The sequence below is a fragment of the Trachypithecus francoisi genome, unplaced genomic scaffold (assembly GCF_009764315.1).
Source record: "Trachypithecus francoisi isolate TF-2019V2 unplaced genomic scaffold, Tfra_2.0 Lachesis_group0, whole genome shotgun sequence".
Lineage (NCBI taxonomy): Eukaryota > Metazoa > Chordata > Mammalia > Primates > Cercopithecidae > Trachypithecus > Trachypithecus francoisi.
Genome location: NW_022681453.1, coordinates 62,580,015 through 62,599,428, shown reverse-complemented (window position 1 = coordinate 62,599,428; position 19,414 = coordinate 62,580,015). Strand labels below are relative to the sequence as shown.

The window sequence follows — 19,414 nt, the reverse complement described above, 5'->3', positions numbered from 1 at the left end:
CTAGTTTGATTGAGCTTCTATTGTTTGTTACCCCAAAGAAAACCAAAACACCACCAGGTATCTCCCGAATCAATGAGAGGATTTGCATACAACACAGGTAAGTTCTCCATCAGCCTAGATTCTTATACTCTCATGCCACTTCATGGTTGCCTACCTGCAAACCATGGGTTTTATTTTCAAGCATTTATTTTCTTTTCCCAACATGGCTGAGAAAATCATATAACTATGTGAACTGCCTGGGTACTTTCTGACTTCTCTGAGGCACTCACATGTTGCCAATCCATTTATTGACTGGCAACTGACCCCAGATTCCATAGCTTACATGGGAGGCCTCATTCTTAACAGATGCCTTTGTTTCCTGTTTCATATCAATTAAGAAAAATAAACAGGAAATGGCTCAACTTTGCCCCTTTCTCCTAAAAACCTTCTCCACATCGTAGACCATCTCCTCCACCTGGACTTGACTCATGCTACCCTTCTCATAGGCTTCTTTCTATCTTGTGCCTTTCATCTCTTTCTTTATACTCTACACATATTGCTCCATATTCTAGTCCCTCCTCCCCATAGTCACCACGATTAACTCCTTACAGCATTAGGCAACTGCTCTGCCGACATATACCCCAAAATGTTATTTGCAGTTGAGATAATTCCTTGCACATTTAGCATTCCTGGCCTCCATCCATTAATGCCAGCAGAGCCCCCTCCCCAGTGGCCGGCCTCATGCACCAAATACACCCACCCACAAGGTCTCCATGCAAGGCCTTGGTAGGTACCTGGGGGATGAAGCAAAGCAGCACATTGCATTCTTCGTGAAGAATCCATGCCCAAACCTCTTCATCTGAACACACTCATGCAAAAACAATTGGAGAAATTCAGAATGTGGGACATTCTACAAGAAAAGTAACCTGGATTCATCAAAAAGTCAGAGTTAAGAACTGGAATAAGACAAGGATGCCCACTGTCACCAGTCTTATTCAACACAGTACTAGAAGTCCTAGCCAGAACAGTCAGGATGAGAAAGAAATAACAGGCATCCAAATTGGGAAAACAGGAAGTGAAATTGTCCCTCTTTGCAGACAATATGATCTCATATGTAGAAAAACCTAAAGATTCCACCAAAAACTCTTAGAACTGATAAATGAATTCAGTGAAGTTGCAGGATACAAAAATCAACATACAAAAATCAGTAGTGTTTCTATACACCAACAACAAACTGAAAAAGAAATCAATAAAGCAATTCCATTTACAATAGCTACAAAAAATAAAATAAAACATTTAGGAATAAATTGAATCAAGTAGGTGAAACCACTCTACAACGAAAACTGCAAAACACTGGTGAAAGAAACTGAAGAAGAAACAAAAATATAGAAAGATATTCCATGTTCATGGATTAGAAGGATTAACACTGTTAAAATGACCATACTACTCAAAGCAATCTACAGATTCGATCCAATCTCTATCAAAATACCAATGACAGTCTTCACAGTAGTAGAAAAAACAATCTTAAAATTTTCATGAAACCACAAAAGATGCCAAAAAGCCAAAGTAATACTGAACAAAAAGAATCAAGCTGGAGGCATTACACTACCTGATTTCAAAATATACTATAAGTTAATAGTACCCAAAACAGCATGATAGTAATATGAAAACAGACACATAGACTATGGAACAGAACAGTGAACTCAGAAATAAAACCACATGTTTACAGCTAACTAATTTTTGACAAAGGCACCAAGAACATACATTGGAGAAAGAACACCATCTTTAGTAAATAGTAGTGGGAAAACAGTACATGTAGAAGAATGAAACTGGACCTCTGTATCTCACCATGTGGAAAAATCAATTCAAAATGAATTAAAGACTTAAATATAAGGCCCCAAATTATAAAACTGCTAGAGGAAAACAGGAGAAATCCTTCTGGACACTGGTCTAGGCCAAGATTTTATAGGTAAGACCTCAAAAACACAGGCAACAAAATGAAAACAGATAAATCAGACTGTAATCAAACTAAAAAGCTTCTGTAATCAGTAAAGGAAACAATCAACAGAGTAAATAGACAACCTGTAAAATGGGAGAAAATATTTGTAAACTATCCATCTGAGAAGGTACTAATATCCCTATACCAGGAACTCAAACAACTCACAGCAAAAAAAAGAATCTGATTTAAAAATGGGCAAAGGATCTGAATAGATTTTTCTCATAAGACATACACATGGGCAACAAGTATATGAAAAAATGCTCAGTATCACTAATCATCAGGAAAATGCATATCAAAGCCACAATGAGATACCATATCCTGGTTAGAGTGGCTATTATCAAAAAGACAAAAAATAACAAAGGTTGGTGAGAATGTGGAAAAAGGGGAACTCTTACACACTGTTAGTGAGAATGGAAACTAGCACAGCCACTATGGAACACAGTATGGAACGTCTTCAAAATACTAAAACTAGAACCCCCATATGATCCAGCAATCCCAGTACTAATATTTATCCAAAGGAAAGAATCAGTGTATCAAAAAGATATCTGCACACCCATGTTTACTGCAGCACTACTCAAAACAGGAAAAATATGGACTCAATCTAAGCATCCATAATGGATGAATGGATAAATAAAAAGTACTATATAAACACAATGAAATACTATTCAGCCATAAAGAATAAAATCCTATCCTTCACAGCAACATGAATGAGCCTGGAAGACATTATATTAATGAAACAAGCTGGGCACAGAAAGACAAATACCGCATGTTGTCACTCATATGTGGGAGTTAAAAAAGTTGGAGAGGTTGGTTAACAGACACAAAATTACAGCTAAACAGAAGGAGTTAAGTCCTAGTGCTTTACAACACTGTAGGGTGAACATAACTCACAAGAATTCATTGCGTATTTCCAAAAAGTTAAAAGAGGATATAATAGAATGTTCCCACACAAATAAATGACAAATGTTTGAGGTAATAGATATGCTAACTACCCTGATTTGATCATTACACGTTGTATCTGTGTATCAAAATATCACTCTGTATCCTGTAAATATGTACAATCATTATGTGTCAACTAAAAATAAAAGGAAAAAAGAGTCATAAAAAGTAAAAAACAAATAAAGGCAGGGGGACTGTATCAGACTAAGAGACTTAAGCGTCATAAGAGCCACATGTACTGTGCAAATCAAAACACACACACACTCTTAAGGAACAACTGAGGAAATGAGTATTATAGTACTTTTGTTGAACGTCTCAGATATGGCAATGGAACTGTATTTACAGAGGTAAACATCTTTGTACTTATGAGGTATATGCTGAAGTAGTTAGGGACAAATGTCATTGATGCCTGCCACTTCAAAAAGTGGCAGCAAAAAAGCTCAGCAAAAGAAAAAAGGAATATGAACTACACATACACATATTCAGAAAAGGAGAGACAGAACAAAAACAGCAGGATGTGAATAACTGGGGAATCTAGGTGAAAGGTTCAATATAGGCGATTGTTTTGGTAGTCTTTCTGTCTTTTGACATCTTTCTAAATAAAAGTTGGGGGACATAAAGGTATCAACAGATCCCTACTGCCTAGAGAAGGCCCTACCAATTCTTCTTTGTGGCAAAGATTTTTGATGATCTGGCACCAAATTAGTTTTCCAACCTCCTTTTCAATTGTACTTCCCTATCACCAGCTACTCTGCCTACACACATTCCAAAATGTTCTATTGCACTGTGTTTGGGACAATTTTTCTTTGCATGAGATGGTACACTCAGCATTCCTGACCCCACCCACTAATGCAGCAGGGCCCTTCCCCAGTCATCCGTCTCCCACCAACTCTACCACACGGCCACAGACAGAGCTCCTGATGGAGCTGAGCAGTACTTCCCCAGCTGAAAGCTCCTGGGACACTACTCATAGTCCTTAGCACAAGCCAAGCACTACAGGTCTCTGTGTTCTTAGCCAAGCTATCTGCCCACCTGAAAAGTCCTTTGCTTCCTCAGTTTTGAAGTACTCATCCTATAAAGCTCATTCCAAATATTTGATTTAAAAATATGGAAAGTGGAAATCCTCTGTAGACATCATCTGATTCACATTCTTGGCTTTGCAGATGATGAAACTAAGGTCCTCAGAAGTTAAACAACCCGACCATGTTTACAGGCCAAGCGGGCACTGAAGCCAGGACCAGAATCCTGACTCACGCCAAGAGCTTCTATGCTATTACAGCGCAACAGTCCACTTAAGAAAAGTTTTTCCCCTCCCTGCAGCTAGAATTAAACAATCCCTTCAGTGTCCCTAGAGCAACCTGTAGACAGCACTCTGGCACACAACCATACTCTGTCTTCTGTTCAGTCTCTGCCTGCCTGACTCGTGATCCCACCTACCTGATAAGCCTCTGGGGCTGACCATGGCCACTGCTTTGTTTATCACCCAGCACAATATCTTGCACACAGTGGACACTCAAAAATATTTATTTTAATCCATTAGTAAATAGTAAGTCTACTACAAATTATATCTCTGAGGAACCCTTTACTGGGAAAACAAGCACACAAGTTTTACTTGTATTAGTTTTAAAAATCATCATCTTGATCACGATATTATCTCAAAAACAGCAGAAACTTACCTTTTCTAAAGAGGTCCCAAAAAGTCTCCGAGCTAGCAGCTTGCCTGACTGTATGGCGACAGGAGTGAGCTCTGGCCTACCCTCCAAAATATCCCCAACAGCATAGACATATGGCACACTGGTCTGTTCCACATCATTTACAGGTATTTTTCCACTTCTATTAGTTTTTGAAATGGGAAAAAAAAATATATTACAACTCACTCTACACTTCTGGGTGACTAACACTATTAGCCAAAAGACTATATACATAGAGAAAAGACCTCTCTTAAAACTCATACACCTCAGGATATCAATTATCTATAAGGTCAATGACTTAACGTAACAAGGGTTTCTGTAGCTCCAAAAGAAAATATCTCTGGTGAAACCACGGGCATTTCCCGGACGCCTACGATATCTGCAGACTGCCTCCACAGACTCACTTAGAGCTTTGGAATTTATCTCTTTGCCTGACCAAGGACATAAAGATGTGCTCTAAATCACAGACATTAGGTGAATATATCTCTGCAATTATTTTTTAAAGTCATCATCCAATATATGAGCTTTTAAAGGCATGCAATAAGAGTTACTGATTGATGAAGAAATTGATTATAAAGAGCTGGTACTGGCCGGGCGCAGTGGCTCAAGCCTGTAATCCCAGCACTTTGGGAGGCCGAGACGGGCGGATCACGAGGTCAGGAGATCGAGACCATCCTGGCTAACACGGTGAAACCCCGTCTCTACAAAAAATTACAAAAAACTAGCCGGGCGAGGTGGTGGGCGCCTGTAGTCCCAGCTACTCGGGAGGCTGAGGCAGGAGAATGGCGTAAACCCAGGAGGCGGAGCTTGCAGTGAGCTGAGATCCGGCCACTGCACTCCAGCCTGGGCGACAGAGGGAGACTCCGTCTCAAAAAAAAAAAAAAAAAAAAAAAAAAAAAAAAAGAGCTGGTACTGAACGTATAAGATAAATTAAGATATATCTCAGTAATTAAATGAGAATTTCTTAGAGGTGACCTGCAGAAACCTGTTGCTTTGTGCAGCAACAGTGCAATGATCCCAATATACTTACTTCTCATTAATTTTGACACCAATCTTCTCCAAACCTATTTTCCTTGTACAGGAGTCACGACCAATAGCTAACAAAACCTGCATTTGGAGAGAAATCAAAAACACAAATTATCCATATCAGGAATGAAAGAGGGAACATCACTATAGATCCTTCAGACATTAAAAGGGTAATAATAGAATATTACAAACAATCAATGCCAATAAATCTAACAGCTTAAGGTAAAATAGATTCCTTAAAAGACACAACTTACCAAACTTACACAAGTCTGAAAAGCCTACAGACTAAATTACGTCCCTTCAAAATTCATATGCTGAAATCCTATCTCCAAGTACCTCCGAGGGTGACTATATTTGGAGACAGAGCCTTTACAGAGGTAATTAAGGTAAAATAGGTCATATGGGTGTGCCTTAATCCAGTATGACTAGTGTGCTTATAAGAAGAGGAGGACATGGGCAACACAGACCAAAGGATGACCATGTGAGGACACAAGGAGAAGACAGTCATGTACAAGCCTAGGACACAGGCCTCAGAAGAAACTAACCCTGTCAACACCTTGATCTTAGACTTTCAGCCTCTAGAACTGTGAGAAATACATTTCTGTTGTTTAGGCCCCCCCGGTCGGTAGTACTCTTCCAGAACTGTGAGAAAATAACTGTTGGTTAAGCCATCCAGTTTACGGTATTTTGCTATGGCAGCCCCGGCAAACTAATATGCCCTATACCATTAAAGAAACTGAAGTCTCAATTTGTAAACTTCTCATAAATTAATTCTAGACCCAGATAGCTTCTCTAGGAAAGTCTATGGAATACTTCAGTAAGAAATAATGCTAATGGTATAAAAACTCTTCCAGGAAAGAAAGAGGAAAAGGTAGCACTTCTCAACTCCTTTTTTATGAGGCCAGTATAAGCAGCTGACACCAAAATCAGACAAGGGCATTAAAAGAAAAGAAACCCACAAGGCAACACTCCTCATGAATATAGATGTAAAATCCTTAATGAAATGTTAGCAAATCAAATATAGCAATATATAAAAAGGATAATTGTTTGTGACCAAGTAAGTTTGTCCCCAAAAAGCAAATCTGGTTTAACATATAAAAATCCATCAATGTAATTCATCGTATTAACAGAATAAAGAGAAAACAATTCAATCATCTCAACAGATGCAATAAAGCATTTCACAAAATTAAACACTCTTTCATAATTAAAATCTTCAGAATAAAAGAAAAGAAAATTTTCATCACCAGATAAAAGGCATGTGTAGTAAACTTACAGGTCACATCCTGGCAATGATACAAGACTCAGTGTTCACCACTAACACCAGGAACCAGACAGGCATGCCCATTCTCACAATTTCTAATCAACACTGTATTGGAGGTCTTAGCCAGTGAAGCAAGTCAAAAAACAAAACAAAAAAAAAGATTAAAAGCATGCAGACTGAAAAGGAAGAAACAAAATTGTTTTTATTTGTAGATATGAATCCTAACAAGCTACAAGGTCAATATAAAAAAAAAAAAACCTGTATTTTTATATACTACCAACCAACCATTTAAAAATGCCATTTGTTACCTTTAAAAACATGAAGTATGTTTAGCAAAATATGTGAAAGACCTCTAGAGTCCAATGATAAAACACTGCTGAGAAGAACTAAGGAATACACAAATAAATGGAAAAACATATAAGGTTCGTATGTTGGAAAAATCAACATTGTTAAAACGTCAGCTCTTCCAAACTGACTATGGAAAAAAGACAATTCCAACCAAAATCCCAGCAGACTTTTGTTTCAGAAATTAAAAAGCTGGCCGGGCGCGGTGGCTCAAGCCTGTAATCCCAGCACTTTGGGAGGCCGAGACGGGCGGATCACGAGGTCAGAAGATCGAGACCATCCTGGCTAGCATGGTGAAACCCCGTCTCTACTAAAAATACAAAAACTAGCCGGGCGAGGTGGCGGGCGCCTGTAGTCCCAGCTACTTGGGAGGCTGAGGCAGGAGAATGGCGTAAACCCGGGAGGTGGAGCTTGCAGTGGGCTGAGATCCGGCCACTGCACTCCAGTCCGGGCGACAGAGCGAGACTCCACCTCAAAAAAAAAAAAAAAAAAAAAAAAAGAAATTAAAAAGCTGTTTTTAAAGGTTATAAAGAAATGCAAAGAATCTAAACAAAATTAGAGGACTCACTCTACCTGGTCTAAGACTTACCACAGAGATTCGGTAATCAAAACAATGTGGTACTGGGGAAAGGACAAATGGTCTACGGGACAGAATGAAGAGCACAGAAATAGGCCCACAGTTAAATGGTCTTTCATTGAAGATTCCAAAGCAATTCAAGAGAGAAAGGGAAGTTATCGGGAGAACCCACTCCTGATGTTTAACGTGGGTTCTTTTCTATTTCCTAAGTGTCTTGGCTGGGTTGAGAAATAAAGGGAAAGAGCACAAGAGAGAGAAATTTAAAGCTGGGTGTCCAGGGAAGACATCACATGTCGGCAGGATCCGTGATGTTCCCTGAGCCGTAAAACCACCAAGTTTTTATTAGCGATTTTCAAAAGGGGAGGGAGTGCACGAATAGGGTGTGGGTCAAAGAGATCACATACTTCATAAGGTAGTAAAATATCACAAAGCAAATGGAGGCAGGGTGAGATCACAGGACCACCGGATGAGGTGAAATTAAAATTGCTAATGAAGTTTCAGCACGCATTGTCATTGATAACATCTTATCAAGAAACAGGGTTTGAGAGCAGATAACCTGTCTGACCACAATTTATTAGGTAGGAACTTCCTCATCCTAATAAGCCTGGGAGCACTATAGGAGACTGGGGCTTATTTCATCCCTTCAGCTTTGACCATAAAAGATGGGATGCCTTAAAAAGGGGCCGTCCACAGGCCTAACTTCAGGGCGCATTCTCTTTCTCAGGGATGTTCCTTGCTGAGAAAAAGAAATCAGCGATATTTCTCCTATTTGCTTATGAAAGAGGAGAAATAGAGCTCTGTTCCGTCCGGCTCACCAGCGGCCAGTTCAAAGTTACCTCTCTTGTTCCCTGAACTTCGTTGTTATCCTGTTCTTTTTTTAAGATGCCCAGATTTAATATTGTTTGAACACACATGCTCTACAAACAATTTGTGCAGTTGATAGAATTACAGGGTCACGAGGCGACATTCATCCTCCTCAGCTTACAAAGAAGACAAGGGAATTAAGAGATTAAAGTAAAGACAGGCATAGGAAACCACAAGGATATTCTTTGGGGAAGTGATAAGTGTCCATGAAATCTTCACAATTTATGTTCAGAGATTACAGTAAAGACAGGTGTAAGAAATTATAAAAGTATTAATTTGGGGAACTAATAAATGTACATGAAATCTTCACAATTTATGTTCTTCTGCCGCGGCTTCAGTTGGTCCCTCCTTTCAGGGTCCCCGACTTCCTGCAACAGGAAGTCTTTTCTTTCTTTTTTTTTTTTATACTTTAAGTTCTAGGGTACTTGTGCATAATGTGCAGGTTTGCTACATATGTATACTTGTGCCATGTTGGTGTGCTGCACCCATCAACTCGTCAGCACCCATCAACTCGTCATTTACATCAGGTATAACTCCCAATGCAATCCCTTCCACCTCCCCATAATAGGCCCTGGTGTGTGATGTTCCCCTTCCCGAGTCCAAGCGATCTCATTGTTCAGTTCCCACCTATGAGTGAGAACATGCGGTGTTTGGTTTTCTGTTCTTGCGATAGTTTGCTGAGAATGATGGTTTCCAGCTGCATCCATGTCCCTACAAAGGACACAAACTCATCCTTTTTTATGGCTGCATAGTATTCCAGGGTGTATATGTGCCACATTTTCTTAATCCAGTCTGTCACTGATGGACATTTGGGTTGATTCCAAGTCTTTGCTATCGTGAATAGTGCCGCAATGAACATACGTGTGCATGTGTCTTTATAGCAGCATGATTTATAATCCTTTGGGTATATACCCAGTAATGGGATGGCTGGGTCATATGGTACTTCTAGTTCTACATCCTTGAGGAATCGCCATACTGTTTTCCATAATGGTTGAACTAGTTTACAATCCCACCAACAGTGTAAAAGTGTTCCTATTTCTCCACATCCTCTCCAGCACCTGTTGTTTCCTGACTTTTTAATGATTGCCATTCTAACTGGTGTGAGATGGTATCTCATTGTGGTTTTGATTTGCATTTCTCTGATGGCCAGTGATGATGAGCATTTTTTCATGTGTCTGTTGGCTGTATGAATGTCTTCTTTTGAGAAATGTCTGTTCATATCCTTTGCCCACTTTTTGATGGGGTTGTTTGTCTTTTTCTTGTAAATTTGTTTGAGTTCTTTGTAGATTCTGGATATTAGCCCTTTGTCTGATGAGTAGATTGCAAAAATTTTCTCCCATTCTGTGGGTTGTCTGTTCACTCTGATGGTAGTTTCTTTTGCTGTGCAGAAGCTCTTTAGTTTAATTAGATCCCATTTGTCAATTTTGGCTTTTGTTGCCGTTGCTTTTGGTGTTTTAGACATGAAGTCCTTGCCCATGCCTATGTCCTGAATGGTATTACCTAGGTTTTCTTCTAGGGTTTTTATGGTATTAGGTCTAACATTTAAGTCTCTAATCCATCTTGAATTAATTTTCATATAAGGAGTAAGGAAAGGATCCAGTTTCAGCTTTCTACTTATGGCTAGCCAATTTTCCCAGCACCATTTATTAAATAGGGAATCCTTTCCCCATTTCTTGTTTTTCTCAGCTTTGTCGAAGATCAGATGGCTGTAGATGTGTGGTATTATTTCTGAGGACTCTGCTCTGTTCCATTGGTCTGGATCTCTGTTTTGGTACCAGTACCATGCTATTTTGGTTACTGTAGCCTTGCAGTATAGTTTGAAGTCAGGTAGCGTGATGCCTCCAGCTTTGTTCTTTTGACTTAGGATTGTCTTGGCAGTGCGGGCTCTTTTTTGGTTCCATATGAACTTTAAAGCAGTTTTTTCCAATTCTGTGAAGCAACTCATTCGTAGCTTGATGGGGATGGCATTGAATCTATAAATTACCTTGGGCAGTATGGCCATTTTCACAATATTGATTCTTCCTATCCATGAGCATAGTATGTTCTTCCATTTGTTTGTGTCCTCTTTTATTTCACTGAGCAGTGGTTTGTAGTTCTCCTTGAAGAGGTCCTTTACATCCCTCGTAAGTTGGATTCCTGGGTATTTTATTCTCTTTGAAGTAATTATGAATGGAAGTTCATTCATGATTTGGCTCTCTGTTTGTCTATCACTGGTGTATAGGAATGCTTGTGATTTTTGCACATTAATTTTGTATCCTGAGACTTTGCTGAAGTTGCTTATCAGCTTAAGGAGATTTTGGGCTGAGATGATGGGGTTTTCTAAATATACAATCATGTCATCTGCAAACAGGGACAATTTGACTTCTTCTTTTCCTAACTGAATACCCTTCATTTCTTTCTCTTGCCTGATTGCCCTAGCCAGAACTTCCAACACTATGTTGAACAGGAGTGGTGAGAGAGGGCATCCCTGTCTTGTGCCAGTTTTCAAAGGGAATGCTTCCAGTTTTTGCCCATTCAGTAGGATATTGGTTGTGGGTCTGTCATAAATAGCTCTTATTATTTTGAGATATGTTCCATCAATACCGAATTTATTGAGAGTTTTTAGCATGAAGGGCTGTTGAATTTTGTCAAAGGCCTTTTCTGCATCTATTGAGATAATCATGTGGTTTTTGTCTTTGGTTCTGTTTATATGCTGGATTACGTTTATTGATTTGCGTATGTTGAACCAGCCTTGCATCCCAGGGATGAAGCCCACTTGATCATGGTGGATAAGCTTTTTGATGTGCTGCTGGATTCAGTTTGCCAGTATCTTACTGAGGATTTTTGCATCGATGTTCATCAGGGATACTGGTCTAAAATTCTCTTTTTTTGTTGTATCTCTGCCAGGCTTTGGTATCAGGATGATGCTGGCCTCATAAAATGAGTTAGAGAGGATTTCCTCTTTTTCTATTGATTGGAATAGTTTCAGAAGGAATGGTACCAGCTCCTCCTTGTACCTCTGGTAGAATTCAGTTGTGAATCCATCTGGTCCTGGACTTTTTTTGTTGGTAGGCTATTAATTATTGCCTCAATTTCAGAGCCTGCTATTGGTCTATTCAGGGATTCAACTTCTTCCTGGTTTAGTCTTGGGAGAGTATAAGTGTCCAGGAAATTATCCATTTCTTCTAGATTTTCTAGTTTATTTGCGTAGAGGTGTTTATAGGATTCTCTGATGGTAGTTTGTATTTCTGTGGGGTCGGTGGTGATAGCCCCTTTATCATTTTTTATTGCGTCTATTTGATTCTTCTCTCTTTTCTTCTTATTAGTCTTGCTAGCAGTCTGTCAATTTTGTTGATCTTTTCAAAAAACCAACTCCTGGATTCATTGATGCTTTGGAGGTTTTTTTGTCTCTATCTCCTTCAGTTCTGCTCTGATCTTAGTTATTTCTTGCCTTCTGCTAGCTTTTGAATGTGTTTGTTCTTGCTTCTCTAGTTCTTTTAACTGTGATGTTAGAGTGTCAATTTTACATCTTTCCAGCTTTCTCTGGGGCATTTAGTGCTATAAATTCCCTCTACACACTGCTTTAAATGTGTCCCAGAGATTTGGTATGTTGTATCTTTGTTCTCATTGGTTTCAAAGAACATCTTTATTTCTGCCTTCATTTCGTTATGTACCCAGTAGTCATTCAGGAGCAGGTTGTTCAGTTTCCATGTAGTTGAGCGGTTTTGATTGAGTTTCTTAGTCCTGAATTCTAATTTGATTGCACTGTGGTCTGAGAGACAGTTTGTTATAATTTCTGTTCTTGTACATTTGCTGAGGAGTGCTTTACTTCCAATTATGTGGTCAATTTTGGAATAAGTGCGATGTGGTGCTGAGAAGAATGTATATTCTGTTGATTTGGGGTGGAGAGTTCTGTAGATGTCTATTAGGTCTGCTTGCTGCAGAGATGAGTTTGAGTTTGTGTCCTTTGTAGGGACATGGATGCAGCTGGAAACCATCATTCTTAGCAAACTATCACAAGAACAGAAAACCAAACACCACATGTTCTCACTCATAGGTGGGAACTGAACAATGAGATCACTTGGACTCGGGAAGGGGAACATCACACACTGGGGCCTATCATGGGGAGGGGGAGTGGGGAGGGATTGCATTGGGAGTTATACCTGATGTAAATGACGAGTTGATGGGTGCTGACGAGTTGATGGGTGCAGCACACCAACATGGCACAAGTATACATATGTAACAAACCTGCACATTATGCACATGTACCCTAGAACTTAAAGTATAATAATAATAATAATTAATAAATAAATAAATAAAATAAAATAAAGAGAAAAAAATGTTAAAAAAAAAAGAATAAGGAAAAAGAAAACTACTAACTGAAGATGGAACACCCTTGAACAGTTGAAACAAAGTGGGAGATGAGGGAACTCAGCCTGAGAAGAGCAAGGACACCTCCTACATCAGAAGAGGATACGAGGGGGCAAATGAGGTTGGCTCTGTAGACTAGGGAGTGAAAACACTGTTTTAACATTATTTGAATAGACTAATTTATGTAATGAAATGAAATAAGGTGGGATAAAGTGAAAAGTCAGAGAAAAGAAATTGCAAATGCCATGCTGCCTTACCATCACAGGTATGAATTTCCGTAGGAACTTCACACCATGCTGCTCCATGTAGGAACCCACTTTTTCTGCCATTTCTTGGTCGAAGCCACAGAGAAGGATTGAGCGTACCATAACTGTGACATCTAGGCCAAAGCCAGCCAGAAATCCTGCACACTCCAGGGCGACATAAGAGGCACCCACCACTAATGTTTTGCCAGGGCAGTAAGGCAGATAAAAAAGGTCATCACTGAAAAATAAAAATGAAAAAAAGAATATCTAGGCAGTAAGAATGAAATGAGTTATTCATGTTTCAATGTATAATGGTCTTGTGATGACTAAATTATAATTTAGTGCTTGAATGAAGCAACAGCCTTTTGAAATTTGTAACTGAGTCTGCTGTGGAGAGAATGTGGAACAAGAAGTATACTTCAGTTTTTTCAAAATCAGACCACAAGCAAGATTTTAAAAAATAAAATAAAATAGTATAGAAAATATCAGACTATAGCAAATATCAGACTATATTATATGTAATAAAAAAGAAAAAACCTGTTTCAGAGGTGTATGTATGTGCTATGTGAAGGGGTGTGTGTTTGTTTACCTGAACAAAAAAATGCAACAAAAAAATGTATTTTTTAGTGTGAGTCAGCTCAAAAAAGTTTGCAAGTCATTGCATACAGGTCCTGTTTGACCACTAAGGAAAATTCCCATGAAATCTAAGTGTTAAGAAGAGTGGTACTGCTCCTCCCCAGCTGGTTCATTTTTATCATAAGGACACTAAACCCCAGAGCTAACTGTATTTACTTCTTTGTTTTGACCTGTAAGAAGTTTAGAACGAAATTCCCAGGCTACTTGTAGCAATCACCAAGACACATATGGCATATTTTTGTACATAAATTTTACCACTGGCCTTATTTACCTGACCTTATATTCTCTGTTTCATTACTTTTGGCTATTTAGCTTCTTGCACTGTATATATTTTCATTTGTTAATTGAAGTCTTTTGTGGAATAAGACAGGAAGTAAATAAACTGGAAACATGTCAACATAATTCAATTTATTAACAGTAAAATTAAAATGGTCTATTTAACCTTACCTAGTAATACAGTATTCTTTATCTCCTTGGATTCCTAAATACCGTGGCCTTTCACCCGTTGCTATGACAAACTGTGCAGCAGTATAATAAGTCTCCTGTCCTTTTTTATTGGTCGCCTTGAAAAAAGAGAAGTAAACTTCACTTACTCAGCAAACACTACAGAGTACCAGACACCCTGGACAAAATAGTTACTACCTTCATGGAGCTTCTCATTCAACAGGAACAGCAGACATGTGAAAAAGTAATAATGTAATGTGATAAGCACAAGCACAGAAAACGGAAGTCTTTATGAAATATTAACCAAAGCCCCACGGTGAGGGTAGGGTAGTGGACTAGAAAGCCAATCAAGGATGTATTAAAGAAGGAGTAGAGATTTTCAAGCAGAGATAAGAAAAGTGAAATGATAGGAGAGGAACGGAGACCTGGAAGACAGAATAATACACACAAAAGCACATGGGCCCAAAAGGAATTGGTGTTTGAAGACTGGAGAGCAGAGTCGTGTCAGAAGTGACATGAAACAGACTAGAGCCAAGTGCGAGGGCCCTTATGTCATCCTAACAGCTTAGGCTATGGGGAACCAACAAAGGTTGCTCACAATTTTTAAGTATACAAATAATTCATAAAAATATTTTCGTTTAAAAAAATTCAAATACTTTTGGAGGCTGAGGCGGGCAGATCACAAGGTCAAGAGTTCGAGAGCAGCCTGGCCAACATGGTAAAACCCCATCTCTACTTAAAAAATACAAAAATTAGCTGGGCATGGTGGTATGCGCCTGCAATCCCAAATACTCAGGAGGCTGAGGTGGGAGAATTACTTGAACCTGGGAGCCGGAGGTTGCAGTGAACCAAGATCATGCCACTGCACTTCATCCTGGGTAACAGAGTAAGACTATCTCAAAAAACAAACAAACAAACAAAAAAACCAAAAAACACAAAAACATTCAAATACTAATGAAGGTACTTAAAGAAGTGTGTTGGCACCTTGAGTGGGATGGAGAACAGAGCCTGGAAAAAGAACCTTGCTTAGAAGGGCTCTGAAACAGACAAGGAAGTACAGGCACTGGGGTGAAAGGGAGACTCTGGAGTTTCTCGTCTGCAGACTGGGGATGTGTTAGCATCACTAAACAAGGAGCCACACAATACGCAGGCTTGGTTGGCGCTTATTCAACCATCTGTGCCAGGCAATTTGAGAAATAAAACATGCATTTCTGCGGTGTTTCATGTAAATAACATAATTCAAATTGGCCCATATAAGGTTTTAAAGGGCTGGCTTTATCTTATTTTTTTTTTTTAGGGGTGAAATATATCTTTAACTGACTAAAACACATCATCCAAAATATAGATTATATGGCAAATGATAACAATCGTTAAACCTAGGAATTGAATATTTTGATATTTACTATGTTATGCTCCCAATTTACTATTAAATTAAAAAAATTTATATAAAATGCTGCATATAAGCACTGAAGGGTAGCTTTAAATGGACCATACCTCACATTTTTTTGAGATAACAACTGAATACAAAATAATCTAAAATCTTGTGAAGATTATCTCACACTGTGCTAACAAAGTACAAAAATAAACTAGATGATGAGGACAATATCTGATTGTCATAATTCCAATGTAAACTGTGTTCCTCAAAATGATCTCATTTTCCATATGTATTAATCTAATAATATATACATATTACAAAGATAAAAGTATAAAATACACTAATTCTAATGCTACTTCTATCAATGCTTTTATGAATAATATAATATTGGAGTTCTAGTTAAGGTTTCATTTTTAGGAAGGATTCCACTAATAAAATTTTGATCTTTTTAGTCTTTTAAACTTTGAACTGCTTAGTTTAAACATGTTCTCTTTTAAGACGGTAATAAAATCAAAGGCAAATAATTTTAAATTAAGAGTTCTTTAAAACACAATTTCTTCAAGTTAACCAAACATGTAGAATCAACAAACAATGGGGGAGAAACACACATACACATGCATGGCCGTGTATGTGTATGTGCATGCCTGTTATACTCCTTAACATGCAACATGAAATTTTAGTTCAAGGCAACTACAAACAATTGTAAAGAAAGGAGATGAACAAGACAAGAAACTCAGGCAGTACCTTTATTTGATCTAGAACTAGAAATACCATTTGACCCAGCGATCCCATTACTGGGTATATACCCAAAGGATTATAAATCATGTGCTATAAAGACACATGCACATGTATGTTTATTGTGGCGCTACTCACAACAGCAAAGACTTGGAACCAACCCAAATGTCCATCAACGATAGACTGGATTAAGAAAATGTGGCACATATACACTATGGAATACTATGCAGCCATAAAAAACGATGAGTTCATGTCCTTTGCAGGGACATGGACGAAGCTGGAAACCATCATTCTCAGCAAACTATTGCAAGGACAAAAAACCAAACACTGCATATTCTCACTCATAGGTGAGAATTGAACCATGAGAACACTTGGACACAGGGTGGGGAACATCACACACTGGGGCCTGTCATGGGATGGGGGAAGGGGGGAGGGATAGCATTAGGAGACATACCTAATATAAATGACAAGTTAATGGGTGCAGCACACCAACATGGCACATGTATACATATGTAACAAATCTGCATGTTGTGCACATGTACCCTAGAACTTAAAACATAATAAAAAAAATTAAAAAAATTAAAAATAAAGAGTACCTTTATTTTATGATGTTCAACAAATTCTCCATAGGAATTGACATAGGCCACAGCCTTTTCCCTCAGAGACAACCTGTAGCCCCAGTTTAGAGAGCTGATGTGGTTCTGAATCGCTTTTGTCATCGTCTCCCAGTTGTGCTTCACTAAGAAGAAATAATCAGGGTGAAGATGTTAGGTGAATTTTACCTTTAATGGTAAATTATATATAACTACACGTCAGCCATACTAACAGTGCTTTAAAAATCAAGAAGTAGAAAAGATAAATTAGTAACTTAAATATTTTGTATGTCAGTCATAGTTTATACTCTTCCTATTTTATATTACAAAGAATGTGCAAAAAGCAGAGTTCTGAAAAGAAGAAAACTGGGGAAAAGTCCACGGAGGAGAGAATGGGGAAACTGGCCCTCATGTGGTAATGCCTGCCACGACATAAGGCAGGAGGCTCACCTCTCCTCAGTGGCACCTCCTAGAACCCTTTCCCATTCCATGGGACTTACTTTACTTGGCCCTTGGATGGGAAGAAGGCCTCAAGTCAGTGAGCTTGGTACACTCACCTCAACAGACTGGCATGGTTCCACTCTCATTTGGTTCACAGGGCAGTGGCTTCATGACAGTGAATATCTTACATGTCTTTACAACAAATATGGTTCATGCTCACCACTGTCAACTGTCTATATTACAGTGTTTACCCATTCCTTTGGAAGGTGAGGCAGGATTTGGGTGTTGTAATTCCACGTCATCCCTGTATCTTCTAGGTGGGATTTACTGCATAGTGTTGACCTTGTCTAAAGATGCCAGATCCTGAAGGTCACCCTGTGCAGCTATGTTTATAAGATGCAGGGGTCAGCCCAGCCAGGGCTTTCATCATAACTGGATGTGATCCCCAAAGACAAACCAACAACCTGAGGTCAAGGGTCACATCTGGAAACTTACCCCATCTACCACTGTCAAGAAACGTCCCCCTACTGATCCAGGGACATGGGATGTTACCACGCAGGAAAGGGAGATGACTGGAGGAGACAGTCAGTGCACAGAGAGGCTTAGCCAATGTCAACACACACAGCCCTTTCTATGATGCCAGTGTACCACAGTCTCCTAAAATTCTGTAACCTAGAATAGTCGTTTTTGTTACTACATTACCTCATCCTCCCACACCCTGTGATGTTGGTTACAATTCCCGAACCTGTCCCAGCGGTGACCGCGTCGCCACAATGGCACATATCCTTACATCCTAAAGATACTTCCTCCCCATCCCCCAGAAAAGCTTTTCTTCCAACCCTTAAACTATTTATCCTAAGAATCCTGTCAGCTCAACTAACAGTTCATGTGTCCTTTTGTTTCTTGTTCTTGTTGCAAAAGGCATCTTAAATTAGAGGCTCTCAAATACAGCTCACATCATAATGGGAATCGTGTTCACCTATACAAATCCTAGGACCTGCCAGAAACTATGGAATCAGGAGTGGGACCCCAGAACCTGTACAGCTAAAAAGCTCCTCCTGGAGTTTTTGATATGCCAAATCAATGAACTGGCACTGTGAAACCACCTGTTCTACTGTTTTATTGATGTGTTTAGTCCTGCAACAGTGTAACATTTTTAAATACTGAGAAAGGTCACCCTCTATACTTTCTCAAAGGTTGCTTAGCTATTTTCATATATGTATTTTTCAACACAAATTTTAAAATAATCAGCCAATCTCCAAAAAGAAAAAAAAAATGTCTCATGGAGATCTTACTGGACTTATATAAAATTTACAAATAATTTTTAAGATACTGTCTTAACAATATTGAGACATCTTCTCTAAAATCATAGTAAATTTGTTATTATGCCTTTATATTCTTTCCTTATATATCCTGTACATTCCTGGTTGAATTTATTTCAAGTTATTTTCATTTTTTCTTACAATTTTCCATTATACATGTGAGTATGTGTATATATGTATATAACACACATCACACACATATATATATGCACATACACATGTATATATACCTATATACACATAAGCATACACACACACACACACACACATACATATTTTAAGAGACAGGGTCTCACTCTGTTGACCAAGCTGGAGTGCCATGGCATGCATGGTCTTGGCTCACTACAGCCTTGACCTCCCAGGTCCAAGCAATCCTTCTGCCTCAGCCTCTCAAGTAGCTGAGACTACAGGCATGAGCCACCATGCCCAGCTAATTTTTCTGTTTTTTATTTTTTTAAAGAAGGAGTCTCACTGTGTTGCCCAGGCTAGTCTCAAACTCCTCATCTCTAGCAATCTTCCTGCCAGTCTCGCAAAAGCAATCAACTTAAATTATTAGTTCTAATATTTCTTGTTTCATCTCTTATATATTCTA

The 19,414-nt window shown here is 38.8% G+C and overlaps 1 protein-coding gene across 1 annotated transcript in view; it reads right to left on the bottom strand.

Moving 5' to 3' along the window:
* TXNRD3 (thioredoxin reductase 3) overlaps positions 1-19,414 on the bottom strand; it is a 50,452-nt gene that overhangs the window by 9,506 nt on the left and 21,532 nt on the right. The window contains 5 exon segments of the mRNA XM_033201713.1: positions 4,594-4,750; positions 5,639-5,715; positions 13,289-13,514; positions 14,360-14,475; positions 17,063-17,205. Coding sequence (XP_033057604.1) covers positions 4,594-4,750; positions 5,639-5,715; positions 13,289-13,514; positions 14,360-14,475; positions 17,063-17,205 — 719 coding nt within the window.